This window comes from Schistocerca piceifrons, chromosome 1 (genome assembly GCF_021461385.2).
Source record: "Schistocerca piceifrons isolate TAMUIC-IGC-003096 chromosome 1, iqSchPice1.1, whole genome shotgun sequence".
NCBI lineage: Eukaryota > Metazoa > Arthropoda > Insecta > Orthoptera > Acrididae > Schistocerca > Schistocerca piceifrons.
The window spans coordinates 598,139,810-598,154,931 of record NC_060138.1 but is presented as its reverse complement, the minus strand read 5'-3'; the positions used below and the strand labels follow the sequence as shown (position 1 = coordinate 598,154,931).

General features: G+C 39.7%; 1 protein-coding gene across 1 annotated transcript in view; it reads right to left on the bottom strand.

Annotated features, from left to right (window-relative positions):
* Positions 1-15,122, bottom strand: part of LOC124755559 (otoferlin-like) — a 461,140-nt gene that overhangs the window by 278,724 nt on the left and 167,294 nt on the right. The window contains exon 8 of the mRNA XM_047249045.1: positions 10,371-10,433. Within this exon, the coding sequence (XP_047105001.1) occupies positions 10,371-10,433 (63 nt within the window). The remainder of the gene's footprint in view (positions 1-10,370; positions 10,434-15,122) is intronic.

The following is a 15,122-nucleotide window of genomic DNA, read 5'->3' as shown; positions in this document are numbered from 1 at the left end:
AACATTAAGGAAACAAAATAACAAGCTACTTATATTTTGAGAAATATTATTGTTCAGACTAAGATTGTTACTTCATAACAAATGCATGTAACACCAAACACTAATTCAAAGTCGTCTGCAATTCTAAACTTGCTCCGTAAGTACTAAATTGTACTTCTTATTATATGAGACGAGAGACTAATGCAATATGGTGTAGCTGGCAGAATATCATAGGACTTTCAGATACTGTAAGGCACCACCTTAGACCAAAAAGAAATTTTAAGGGGGCGGGTGAGTATTCTAGGTAGTAATTCCTTTCTTAAGTACGAAATATAGTACTGGATAACAAACAAGGTTGGATATGTCCCTGAAAATACAAGGGGGAATCCTCAGACACGGTCAACCGAGTCGGCTCATATACGGCAGGTCGCTTGTGTGCAAATTAAAACGAAACACTATTAGATATTTCGTTTCAACATCTCTCCTGTTTGAAGAAAGCGCCTCTAAAGTTCATACCGCGCAATGGACTCAAAATTGAGAGGGTCGCCAGATAATTGAAAATCGACAATTCTTTTCGTCATCATACTGGGGGTCATCTCCCATGAACCATAGACCTTGCCATTGGTGGGGAGCCTTGCGTGCCTCAGCGACACAGATAGCCGTACCGTAGGTGCAACCACAACGGAGGGGTATCTGTTGAGAGGCCAGACAAACGTATTTTTTATTTATTTATTTATTTTTTATTTATTTATTTCGTATTCCATTAATCCGTATTGTGATAAATCACAAGGATGTGGAATGAGTCATGATTACATACAACAGATATAATACACATATATAAAACGACAAAAATGTACCATAAGATTATGAATAAGTTTGTAGGTTAAAATCAAATCAAAGGTATAGCTCAAGTAATATAAAACAATACCTAAAAAGGAAATATAGTACATTTTCCAAATTAAACAAATAATACACATATATAAAATGACAAAAATGTACCATAAGATTATGAATAAGTTTGTAGGTTAAAATCAAATCAAAGGTATAGCTCAAGTAATATAAAACAATACCTAAAAAGGAAATATAGTACATTTTCCAAATTAAACAGTTAATGTGATCTATAGCAAACAAATTTTTATCAGTATAAAAAATCATTGCTTTATCTGTAGATACTCATCAAGAGAATAGAAGGAATTTACCATTAGGTATTCTCTCAATTTACATTTAAAAGTAGGTAAGACATTAATGTGATCTTTAATACCTGATGGAAGGGAGTTGAAAATTTTTGTGGCTGAATAATGAACACCTTTCTGAACAAGACTTAAATGTTTCAGATCCCTGTGTAGATCATTTTTAGACCTAGTATTATGATCATGACATTCACTATTAGTTTTAAAAAGAGATAGGTTGTTAGAAACAAAAATCATCAAAGAAAATATGAATTGAGAGGTAAGTGTTAATATTTGTAACTTATGAAACAGACTTCTGCAAGAATATCTTGGATGAACACCACTCATGATTCTAACAGCTCTCTTCTGTGCAGTAAATATTTTTTTGGCTAAAGGCTTGTTGCCCCAAAATATTATGCCATACGACATGATAGAATGAAAATAACCGAAGTAGGCAGCTTTAGTAGCGTCCTCATCACCAATGGGGGTGATTACACGCAGAGCATAAGTTGCCACACTGAGCCTTCTATGTAGGTCTAAGATATGCTCAGACCAGTTCAGCTTGCCATCAATTAGAATGCCCAAGAACTTAGATGATTCACAGTGTAGTATATTTTGGTTACCACAGTTTAAGTGGCATACTTCATTTTCTTGTTGAGATGTGTGAAATTGCATATACTGAGTTTTCCGAATGTTTAGAGTTAGTCCGTTGCACTTAAACCAGTGTAGGATGTCAACGAGTACAGCATTACATTTATTTTCTAGGTCACTGTTAGTTCGACTTTCAAGCAGAATAGTGGTGTCATCGGCAAAAAGAGTAAATTTACACTCGGTGTCTGTGCAAAGTGGGAGATCATTGATGAAGATAAGGAAAAGCAAAGGTCCTAGGATGGACCCCTGAGGCACACCACACTTTAATGTGCCCCAATCAGAAGAAATGGGACTATCATTGGCACCATTAATTATCACCTTCTGTTTTCTGTTTTGCAGATATGATTCTATCCATCTACCAATGCTACCTCGCAAGCCATAAAAATTAGCCTTATGTAAGAGAATGTTGTGGTCCACACAGTCAAAGGCCTTAGACAAGTCACAAAAAATTCCAATAGGTGACATTTTATTATTTATTGACTCTAAAATTTCATTTGTGAGAGAAAAAATAGCCTGCTCAGTTGATCTACCTTTTTGGAAACCAAACTGGTTTCTGTTGAGTATGTTGTGGCTGTTAAGATGTTCTACAATTCTTGTATACATTAGTTTCTCTAATACTTTTGAGAAACTACTTAGTAGTGATATTGGACGGTAGTTAGATAAATTAGTTTTGTCACCCTTTTTGAAAAGTGGTTTCACAACGGCAAGCTTTAATCTCTCTGGGACAACACCTTGCTGGATAGACTCATTAAAAATGTGACACAGGACTTGACATATGTGGTCACTACAATGCTTCAGTATTTTTGGTGAAATGTTGTCAATACCAGTGGAATTTTTATTTTTTAAGGCCTTGATGGTATTTTTAACTTCAGTAATAGTAACTGGGGCAATACAAATTGGGTCATACGTGTAATAAATGCGTAGCAGCATTTAAGGAACTGTTACAACCTACTTGTTCTGCTGCAGTTATGAAGTGATTGTTGAATATGTTGGAAACTGTTACAGGATTATGAATAACCTCATCCTTATAGCTTATCTCTGTGGTATTAACATTCTTGTTACTCTTGCCACACTCTCTCTTTATAACATTCCAAACTGCTTTTATTTTGTTCTCAGATTTATCAATTTCAGACTTAATATACAGGCTCTTGGATTTGTTTATCACCCTTTTTAAAATTTTACAATATAACTTAAAATGAGACCTTTCAAGGGGATCATTTGATACTCTTAGTGAGGCATGTAACTCCCTCTTAGTCCTGCAAGAAATTTTTATACCTCCAGTAATCCATGGTTTACTGGAAGAAACCTCATTGTTCTTTCTGACAGTTTTTTTTGGGAAAGCCATTTCAAATACAGATATAAATTCATTTAAAAAAAAGGTTAAATTTATCATTAACATCTGATGTGCTGTACACTGGCTCCCAATCTATCTGTGACAAATAGTCGTTAAAGGCAGACACAGTTTCAGTGTTTATACATCTATAGGACCTATAGGTGTGGGAGATTTTATTGCACAAACTGATGTTATTTACTTTCAGAAGTTGTCCATCATGGTCAGACAGGCCATAAATTACTTTGCTCACACTAGCACTGTTGACTCTATTCTTGTCAATGAAAATATTATCTAGAAGGCTCTTGCAATTTTCTGTAACTCTAGTGGGCCAGGTAACCATCGCAGCCAAGTTGTAAGAATTCATTAAGTGGTCCAGGTCAGTTTTGAGGTTGTTATCAGTTAAGAAGTTGACATTAAAGTCACCTACAATTATTAAATTTCTAGTTTTAGAGAACAATTTGGTCAAAAGAGATTCTAACTTATTCATAAAGATGCAAAACTTCCCTGCTGGAGCTCTGTAAATTGCAAGCACAGTAAGTAACATGTCATTTGCAGAAATTTCAGTCCCGCAAACTTCAAAATGTTGATCTACACAATACTTACTTAGATCTAAAGATTTATAAATGATTTTACTGTCTATATAAATTACAGCACCACCTTTCTCCTTACTTGTTCTGCAGTAATGAGTAGCTAGATCATACCCATCAAGCTGCAGCCCATCAATTCCAACTGTTACATGATGCTCAGTAAGGCATAAAACATGAGGACGGTCAACAGTGTCCATGTCCCCTAAATTTACAGATAAAAACTCTAATTTACTTTTGAGACTTCTGATATTTTGATGAAGAATAATAAGATTCTTATAGCTACCTCTACTGTCCTTCTGCTGGTCTGCTTGTCCATTAACACCGTTAGTCCCCGTTGCACTCAAAACTGTGTTGGATACATTAAGACCTATGTCGCAGCTGGAGATTTGTTCACTAGATGTCGTTGGCGAGGTCGGGTGGGTGCTGGCCATAAAAAATCACTGTTTCTTTTTGGAATTCTTCTTTCTCTCGTAGAAAATCGGGGATTACCTTTTATCCTTGGAGATACTGCATCGGAATTATTTTCCAGTCCTTGAGGTTCTTTGGGTGGAACTTCATCATATGGTATTAATATGTCATTGGCAGTGACAGGGTGAGACACAGCTATACATCTGTTTCTTGTATTCACATTGGTTCCCTGTCTATCGTGGCATGAATTGGTTTCTACAGTACCGGTACAAAATCTGACCTTTCTTGCAGAGCTGGTTGTAAGTGTTTTTACTACATCACACCGTTTCCATGGGTTTGATACTGATGAAGCAATGTTCCTGCACAGTCTGAGCTTTCCTGTTTTGTTCAGGTGTAGTCCATGATTAGTGTAATCAGGCCTTTGCAAGAATAAATTGACATCAATTACTTTCACATTAACAAAATTAGATGACAAATTCATTATATATTCATTAAATCTGTACACTGTTTCGTTGACTTCTGGCTTGTCATAACAGTAGGGAACGGTACATAACAATAGCTTTGTATGATCAAGTGCTGCAGTCAACTTTTCTAAGTCTGGAATAAAGTTGTTTTTCTTACGAATGTCATTTATTCCTGCAAGGATAATAACTGCATCGTCCAAATTGAAATCACTAGTAAGATCTGATGCCCCTTCAACTACACCACTGAGGCATGCTTTTGGTTTAACAACAGATGATGTGTAGTACTTGGGTTTCAAAAATTCATTTAGCAATGATGCACAGTTTCGCCCATGACTGTCCGATAGTAATAAAATCTTGTTCGTTGGCTGACTCTCAATTGGTCTTTTTGTCGAATTTTTAGGAACATTGTCTCGTCCTACCACCTGAGTAGATTTCTCTGTTTCATCAATTTTATCACTTAAGGCACTAAAACGGTTGCTTGTATTCAGATGATATAACTGCTGAGAAACGAGATGTTTTGGTATCTTCTTGGGCTGGTGACAATTTGTGCTCTCGTCTTGGGATTCACTTTTGTTCTGTTGACTTCTGGCAGACAATGTGACATTTTCAGCTTTCAGTCTTTGCAGTTCTTCTAACAACACGGAAATTATTTCTTCCTTGCTATCTATAGTGCCCACTTTTACGCAATTTTCACATTTCCATATCTCTTGTTTTGAGTCCACCTTTGCACAGTTATAATGATAAACAATTTTACACTTAAAGCACATAATACCTGTAGAGGAGCAGCAGCCTTTTCAGTAGTTGCAGGGGATGATTGACTGATGTGGCCTTGTAACATTAACCAAAACGGCCTTGCTGTGCTGGTACTGCGAACGGCTGAAAGCAAGGGGAAACTACGGCCGTAATTTTTCCCGAGGCCATGCAGCTTTACTGTATGGATAAATGATGATGGCGTCCTCTTGGGTAAAATATTCCGGAGGTAAAATAGTCCCCCATTCGGATCTCCGGGCGGGGACTACTCAGGAGGACGTCGTTATCAGGAGAAAGAAAACTGGCATTCTACAGATCGGAGCGTGGAATGCCAGATCCCTTAATCGGGCAGGTAGATTCGAAAATTTAAAAAGGGAAATGGATAGGTTAAAGTTAGATATAGTGGGAATTAGTGAAGTTCGGTGGCAGGAGGAACAAGACTTTTGGTCAGGTGAATACAGGGTTATAAATACAAATGTAATGCAGGAATGGGTTTAATAATGAATAAAAAAATAGGAATTCGGGTAGGCTACTACAAACAACATAGTGAACGCATTATTGTGGCCAAGTATATATGCCAACTAGCTCTGCAGATGACGAAGAAATTGAAGAAATGTATGACAAAATAAAAGAAATTATTCAGATAGTGAAGGGAGATGAAAATTTAATAGTCATGGGTGACTGGAATTCGGTAGTAGGAAAAGGGAGAGAAGGAAACGTAGTAGGTGAATATGGATTGGGGCTAAGAAATGAAAGAGGAAGCCACGTGGTAGAATTTTGCACAGAGCACAACTTAATCATAGCTAACACTTGGTTCAAGAATCATAAAAGGAGGTTGTATACATGGAAGAAGCCTGGAGATACTGACAGGTTTCAGATAGATTACATAATGGTAAGACAGAGATTTAGGAACCAGGTTTTAAATTGTAAGACATTTCCAGGGGCAGATGTGGACTCTGACCACAATCTGTTGGTTATGAACTGTAGGTTAAAACTGAAGAAATTGCAAAAAGGTGGGAATATAAGGAGATGGGACCTGGATAAACTGAAAGAACCAGAGGTTGTAGAGAGTTTCAGGAAGAGCATAAAGGAACAATTGGCAAGAATGGGGGAAAGAAATACAGTAGAAGAAGAATGGGTAGCTTTGAGGGATGAAGTGGTGAAGGCAGCAAAGGATCAAGTAGGTAAAAAGACGAGGGCTAGTAGAAATCCTTGGGTGACAGAAGAAATACTGAATTTAATTGATGAAAGGAGAAAATATAAAAATGCAGTAAATGAAGCAGGCAAAAAGGAATACAAACGTCTCAGAAATGAGATCGACGGGAAGTGCAAAATGGTTAAGCAGGGATGGCTAGAGGACAAATGTAAGGATGTAGAGGCTTATCTCACTAGGGGTAAGATAGATACTGCCTACAGGAAAATTAAAGAGACCTTTGGAGAAAAGAGAACCACTTGTATGAATATCAAGGGCTCAGATGGAAACCCAGTTCTAAGCAAAGAAGGGAAAGCAGAAAGGTGGAAGAAATATATAGATGGTCTACACTAGGACGATGTACTTGAGAACAATATTATGGAAATGGAAGAGACTATAGATGAAGATGAAATGGGAGATACGATACTGCGTGAAGAGTTTGACAGAGCACTGAAAGACCTAAGTTGAAACGAGGCCTTGGGAGTAGATAACATTGCATTAGAACTACTGACGGCCTTGGGAGAGCCAGTCCTGACAAAACTCTACCATCTGGTGAGCAAGATGTATGAGACAGGGAAAATACCCTCAGACTTCAAGAAGAATATAATAATTCCAATCCCAAAGAAAGCAGGCGTTGACAGATGTGAAAATTCCCGAACTATCAGTTTAATGAGTCACGGCTGCAAAATACTAACGCGAATTCTGTGCAGACGAATGGAAAATCTGGTAGAAGCCGACCTCGGGGAAGATCAGTTGGGATTCAGTTAAAATATGGGAACACGTGAGGCAATACTGACCCTACGACTTACCTTAGAAGCTAGATTAAGAAAAGACAAACCTACGTTTCTAGCATTTGTAGACTTGGAGCAAGCTTTTGACAATGTTGACTGGAATAATCTCTTTCAAATTCTGAAGGTGGCAGGGGTAAAATACAGGGAGCGAAAGGTTATTTACAATTTGTACAGAAACCAGACGGCAGTTATAAGAGTCGAGGGGCATGAAAGGGAAGCAGTGGTTGGGAAGGGAGTGAGACAGGGTTGTAGCCTCTCCCCGATGTTATTCAATCTGTATATTGAGCAAGCAGTAAAGGAAACAAAAGAAAAATTCGGAGTAGGTATTAAAATCCATAGAGAAGAAATAAAAACTTTAGGGTTCGCCGATGACATTGTAATTCTGTCAGAGACAGCAAAGGACTTGGAAGAGCAGTTGAACGGAATTGACAGTGTCTTGAAGGGAGGATATAAGATGAACATCAACAAAAGCAAAACAAGGATAATGGAATGTAGTCTAATTAAGTCGGGCGATGCTGAGGGAATTAGATTAGGAAATGAGACACTTAAAGTAGTAAAGGAGTTTTGCTATTTGGGGAGCAAAGTAACTGATGATGGTCGAAGTGGAGAGGATATAAAATGTAGACTGGCAATGGCAAGAAAAGCGTTTCTGAAGAAGATGAATTTGTTAACATCGAGTATAGATTTAAATGTCAGGAAATCGTTTCTGAAAGTATTTGTTTGGAGTGTAGCTATGTATGGAAGTGAAATATGGACGATAAATAGTTTGGACAAGAAGAGAATACAAGCTTTTAAAATGTGGTGCTACAGAAGAATGCTGAAGATTAGATGGGTAGATCACGTAACTAATGAGGAAGTATTGAATAGGATTGGGTAGAAGAGGAGTTTGTGGCACTACTTGACAAGAAGAAGGGTCCGGTTGGTAGGACATGTTCTGAGGCATCAAGGGATCACCAATTTAGTATTGGAGTGCAGCGTAGAGGGTAAAAGTCGTAGAGGGACACCAAGAGATGAACACACTAAACAGATTCAGAAGGATGTAGGCTGCAGTACGTATTGGGAGATGAAGAAGCTTGCACGGGATAGAGTAGCATGGAGGGCTGCATCAAACCAGTCTCAGGACTGAAGACCACAACAACACAACATTGGGGGTCCGCAAATGAATATTTTCCTCGATATCGAGGAAAGAAGCTGTTACGACTGTCGCTTATGTACGTGTAAGATAAATGCTGGTCACCGAAAGCGCCGCTGGCGTAGCTATCACGGCCTGTGGCTGGGAAACAGATAACCTGTGTTCGATTCGCAAACACATTCTGCAATTTTTTTTAATTTGTGTATTTTTCCCTATCGATATTCATAGGAACAGAAGAGTTAATAAGCTAATCAATATAGAATAATAACAAGGTAGGCAAATAATTTTCTCAGTGACTCGGATTAACAAAGAATTAAAATATCGAGAACCATTTATTCAGATGGTTTTGTTGTATGCATTAAAACTAAATCTCGAGAAAGAAGTATTTTAAAATGTAAACCAAGTCAATATCCGCCAAATTTCCAGAAACAACGGTGTCGTTGCACGAAGACTGCATTCATTAGATTTCCTTCGTGCCACGAGTAGGTTGATAATATGACATCCATGTAATTGTCCGAAAGAAAGCGAGGACACGTAATAGAATGAGTGAAAGAGTCACTTTGAGACAGGGGTAATCAACCTTTTTTACACACCACCCACTATTTTTACGAGTATCTCTGTTACCAGTAAATTTTTCTAACCGCCCACCCGTTCCACAGTAATGGTGATTGATGAAGTAGAGAAGTAATTTTATTTTATAAAATTGTAAAGTACAGTTGCAGCAAGTTAAGGCATGTAATAATAATAATTACTTACCAAATACTTAATGTCAAAATTTATGACAACCTAAGGAAAATGGTTTTTAAAACTCCTACCGCCTACCACCACCATGGAATCTGGAGCGTCCACTAGTAGGCGGCAGAGACAATGTTAACTACCACTGTTGTAAGGCAACCAGGATTAAAATTTTGATTCGTTAGTAATCCAAGTCGTTTGAAAAATTTGTTTACCTACCTTGTTGTTATTCCTGATTAATTACCTTACCAATGCCGATACAGAAAAAAAAAATCTGCAGAATGAATGTGGGAATCGAACACAGATTGTGTACTCCCCAGCCAGATGCATTGGTTCCTACACCAAGGAGTAGCTAGGTAGAGTAGTGTTTAGCATATTGGACTCGCGTTCGGGAGGATGACTGTTCAAACCCGCGTCCGGCCATCCTGATTTAAGTTTTACGTGATTTCCTTAAATCACATCAAGCAAATGTCGGATGGTTCCTTCGAAAGGGTGAGGCTGATTTCCTTCCCATCCTTCCCTAATCCGAGCTTGTGCTTCATCTCTAATGATCTCGCTGTCGAAGGGACGTTAAACACTGATCTCCTCATTTTACATCAGGGGCGCTTTCATTAAGCAGAGTTTTTCTTATGGGTAGCTGAACGCCGGTCATAAAAGATTTTTTTCCTCGATTTCGAGGAAATTACGCGTTTGCGGACCCTCCATATGATGATGAAATGCTCAACTTTCAATTACCAACGATACCGTCAGTTTTGAGTCGATTACGAGTCATGAACTTTAGGTGTGGTTTTCTCAGAAACTGGAGTGATATAGAGACAAAATATCTTATAGTCTTTCATTTTATGTTGTACACAATCCATCTGCGGAATATGAGCCGAATCGATTCGACGTGTCTGACTCAGACATACCCCTTGTTAATATTGGAGTAGATCAACAGCTACGCGCACATCTGGATTTAGCGTCTAAAGCTTTATTATCTTAATCTATAACAAAGATAGAGTGAGAAAATTCTGTTTCATACTTCAGATGAATTTTCATTATCGAATTTAATGAAAGATAGCCGAGCAGAGTCAATTTCATCATTCTTACAAAGCAATATAAGTAATGTGCTTCTTGAATTTTCGTACCAAAGTATAACTGAATACTGAATTTAGAGCAAAATCATGACTGTATACTTACTGAAAGTGTTATGATTTTATCGAAGAGCATGATTGGAGGCATGTGGAAGTCGAACACAAAATACTGGAACAAGCAAGACACAAGTTAGTTTTTTGACAATAGGATGTTCAAACAGTTTTATTTTAGAGTTACTTTTTTGTGTTACGAATACTTAATTGAATCCTAAGATTTGCTGAAGAGAAAATATGAAAGAGATTTTTATAAGTTTTTGAACCATTTAATGCACATCCTGAAAAACTAGCGCATGCTAGTAGACTACACATCAGTGGGATAAACCCTCAGAACGGTAGTAGTAAACTAATTTTATAATCGGTAGTTTTTCTTAAATATCACATAATGTAATTATTAAGGAAATCTAAGGATGGTTTGAAAAGTCAATGAAGAATCGGTCATGTAGGAGAGGCTTGTGCGATCTAGCTCAAAAAGTCAGACTGCAGGAAAACATCGCTGAGCTTCCGTCCCCTCGGCGATAGAAAATCACTTTCAAGTCTCTGTGTCCTAAAAAAAAATCACGTAAAAAACTGTAATTCAAGTACGGTATGTACAGTTCTGTAATGTCTGTAAGCATTTCAAAAGTCTGTTCTTAATTGTAATTAGATTCAAAGTTTTATTTTCTTGAAACAGTTGAAATTTTTCCCCTCCAAGGAAACAGTTACAGTAGCGCTCAAAAGTATTTTGTGGTTGCGGTGTTATGTTGTTAGTGCTGTTTGCATACAGTCACAACAGGGTAACGCGTATAACTGTGTCACTCCATCACCCGCTGTGGTTACATGTCTAGTAAAGAAGCAACGTCATAAAATAAAAAAATATGTACATATTCTTTTAGCTCAAAAGTACTTTGTAATTTACTTTGGCGGAGCGGAATTCATTAACAAATATAAATTAGGCATTCAGTGTTTGTTTATTTGTAGAGACAACTAGAAGCATGCCAAAACACAAAGCATACTCGCTTGATGTGAGACAAGATGTTCTGCAGGCCATGAGTAAACTCTTGGAGTACTGCTGAGCGATCTGGGTTCCTTACCAGATAGGATTGATGGAGTACATCGAGAAAGTTCAAAGAAGAGCAGCACGTTTTGTATTATCGCGAAATAGGGTTGAGGGTGTCACGGCCATGAGGCAGGATTTGGGATGGACACCATTAAAACGAAGGAGTTTTTCGTTGCGGCGGAATCTTTTCACGAAATTACAATTACCAACTTCCTCTTCCGAATGTGAAATTATTTTCTTGACACCGACCTACGTAAGAAGAAACGATCATGATAATAACATAAGGGAAATCAGAGCTCGCATGGAAAGATATAGCTGCTAGTTTCTTCGGCGCGCTGTTAGAGAGTGGAACAATAGATAATTATTGTGAAGATGGTTCGATGGCCCCTCAGCCAGGTACTTAAGTGTGATTTGGAGAGTATCCATGTAGATGTAGATGTAGATGTAGACGAAGAACAGAAAGTCGCAGTCTAGCGTTGCTAGGGACTATAGCACATCCCAAATAGACTGAAGAGCCAAAGAAACTGATACACCTGCGTAATATCGTGTAGCACCCCCGCGAGCACGCAGAAGTGCAGCAAACACGACGTGACATGGACTCTACTGGCGACTGCAGTGGTGCTGGAGGGAACTGACACAATGAGCCCTGCAGGGCTGTCGATAAATCCGTAAGAGTACCAGGAGGTAGAGATCTCTTCTGAACAGCACGTTGCAAGGCACCCTAGATATGCTCGATAGTGTTCATGTCTGGGGAGTTTGGGTGCCAGCGGAAGTGTTTAAACTCACAAGAGTGTTACTGGAGACACTCAGTAGCAATTCTAGACGTGTGTGGTGTCGCATTGTCCTGCTGCAATTTCCCGCAGCAGCCGCGTGGTTCCGGACTGAAGCGCTTAGAACCGGTCGGCCACCGCGGCCGGCGTACCCAGGCGAGACCTAAAGCTTTGTATCATGCGGTCATCAGGGGTACGCGAGTGGGCCTTCGATTCCGAAAGCCCATATCGATAATGTTTCGTTGAATGGTTCGCACGCTGACACTTGTTGATGGCTCAGCATTGAAATCTGCAGCAAATTGCGGAAGGGTTTCACTTCTGTCACGTTGAACGATTCTCTTCACTCGTTGTCGGTCTCGTTCTTGCAGGGTCTTTTTCCGGTCGGAGCGATGTCGGAGATTGTTTTAGCGGTTTCGTGATATTCACGGTACACTCGTGAAGTGGAAATACGGGAAAATCCCCACTTCATCACTACTTCGGAGATGGTGTGCACCGTCGCTCCTGCGTCTGCTATAACACCACGTCCAAAGTCACTTAAATCATGATAACCTTCCTTTGTAGCAGCAGTAACCGATCTAACAACTGCGCCAGACACTTGTCTGATATAGGCGTTGCCGATCGTAGAGCCGTATTCCGCCAATTTACACTTCTGTATTTGAATACGCATCCCTATACCAGTTTCTTTGGCGCTTCAGTCTAATAACCGTGTGGATTCGACGGCGGAAACAGGATGGAACAGTAGCCAGTAACCAAAGTCAGGTCGTCCTCGAAAAACAAGGATGGAGGGCAGAATGATTTTAAGCAGTCGACTGTGGATCGAAGGAAATCGGCTCGACTAATTTGGGATGACATGGAGCATCATCATGGACTGAACGTTTATGTCTCTACTGTAAAACTCTCAGTTTTCTGGTGCTGCACTGAACGAATATTCAAAATTCCCACTTGACCGATAACAAAAGCTTGTGGATTCAACGCCAAATAGATATGCAGCTGTGATTAAAGCCCATGGGTATGGAACGAAACGCTGATTTGTTCTTCAGATTCAAAAATAGTTTTGTATTGTTGTTACATAATGAAAGATACAAATTACTTTTGAGCTAGGCAGATTGTAATTTCTGTTTTGATGTAAATTAATTTTGTATAAACTAAATGTAGTTTTGTGCTAAATGAATTATAATTACATACTTTTCAGTCATCTACTGGCAGTTTTTTTTCTATTACACGTTTACCTTTATGTAACTGCAACTAAGGCTTGATATAAAGTACTTTTGAGCGCTACTGCATAAACCTAATACGTCATATCTCTATAAATAGTGAATTGAATGGAATATCTTTTTCATTGATTGCCAAAATACCTCGTGTAAGGAGGAGAAATGCGTACCATCACGTTTCCGACTTTGATAAAGGTCACATTGTAGCCTATCGCGATTGCGGTATACCGTATCGCGACATTGCTGCTCGCGTTGGTCGAGATCCAATGACTGTTAGCAGAATATAGAATCGGTGGTTTCAGGAGGGTTATACGGAACGCCGTGTTGGATCCCAACGGCCTCGTATCACTAGCAGTCGAGATGACTGGCATCTTATGCGCATGGCTGTAACGGATCGTGCAGCCACGTCTCGATCCCTGAGTCAACAGATGGGGACGTTTGCAAGACAACAATCATCTGTACGAACGTTCAAAAAAAAAAAAAGGCTCTGAGCACTATGGGATCTAACATCTTAGGTCATCAGTCCCCTAGAACTTAGAACTACTTAAACCTAACCAGCCTAAAGACATCACACACATCCGTGCCCGAGGCAGGATTCGAACCTGCCACCGTAGCGGTCGCGGAGTTCCAGACTGAATCGACTAGAACCGCTTGGCCACACCGGTCGGCTGCACTAACGGTTCGACGACGTTTGCAGCAGCGTGGACTATCAGCTCGGAGATCATGGCTGCGGTTACCCTTGACGGTGCTTTATAGACAGGAGCTCCTGCGATGGTGTACTCAACGACGAACCTGGATGCACGGATGGCAAAGCGTCATTTTTTCGGATGAATCCAGGTTCTGTTTACAGCATCATGATGGTCGCATCCGTGTTTGGAGACATCGCGGTGAACGCATATAAGAAGCGTGTATTCGTCATCGCCATACTGGCGTATCACCCGGCGTGATGGTATGGGGTGCCATTGGTTACTCGTCTCGGTCACCTCTTGTTCGCATTGACGGCACTTTGAACAGTGGACGTTACATTTCAGATGTGTTACGACCCGTGGCTCTACCCTTCATTCGATCCCTGCGAAACCCTACATTTCAGCTGGATAATGCACGACCGCATGTTGCAGGTCCTGTACAGGCCTTTCTGGACACAGAGAAAGTTCGACTGCTGCCCTGGCCAGCACATTCTCCAGATCTCTCACCAATTGAAAACGTCTGGTCAATGGAGGCCGAGCAACTGGCTCGTCACAATACGCCAGTCACTACTCTTGATGAACTGTGGTATCGTGTTGAAGCTGCATGGGCAGCTGTACCTGTACACGCCATCCAAGCTCTCACTCAATGCCAAGGCGTATCAAGGCCGTTATTACGGCTAGAGGTGTTTATTCTGGGTACTGATTACTCAGGATCTATGGATCCAAATTGCGTGAAACTGTAACCACATGTCAGTTCTAGTATAATATATTTGTCCAATGAATACCCGTTTATCATTTGCATTTCTTCTTGGTGTAGCGATTTTAATGGCCAGTAGTGTATATTGTTGATGACTGAAGTCTCTGTTATGTGTATCTTTTGTGTTTATTAAACTTACGGAAGAATGCTATGAAGGTATGCACGAACTTAATACTGAAAACTTAATACTGAAATAGTAGCCTAGGGCGTTTGAGTACGATCGTTATGCTAAGGTGAGAAACAGGAAAAGCATTCCTGCCACATGGAGGAAAGCATGAACACGCTTGCTGCTCCGCAACGAGAAACTCAATTCCCAGAGCCGGCGTGAACCTGTTAAA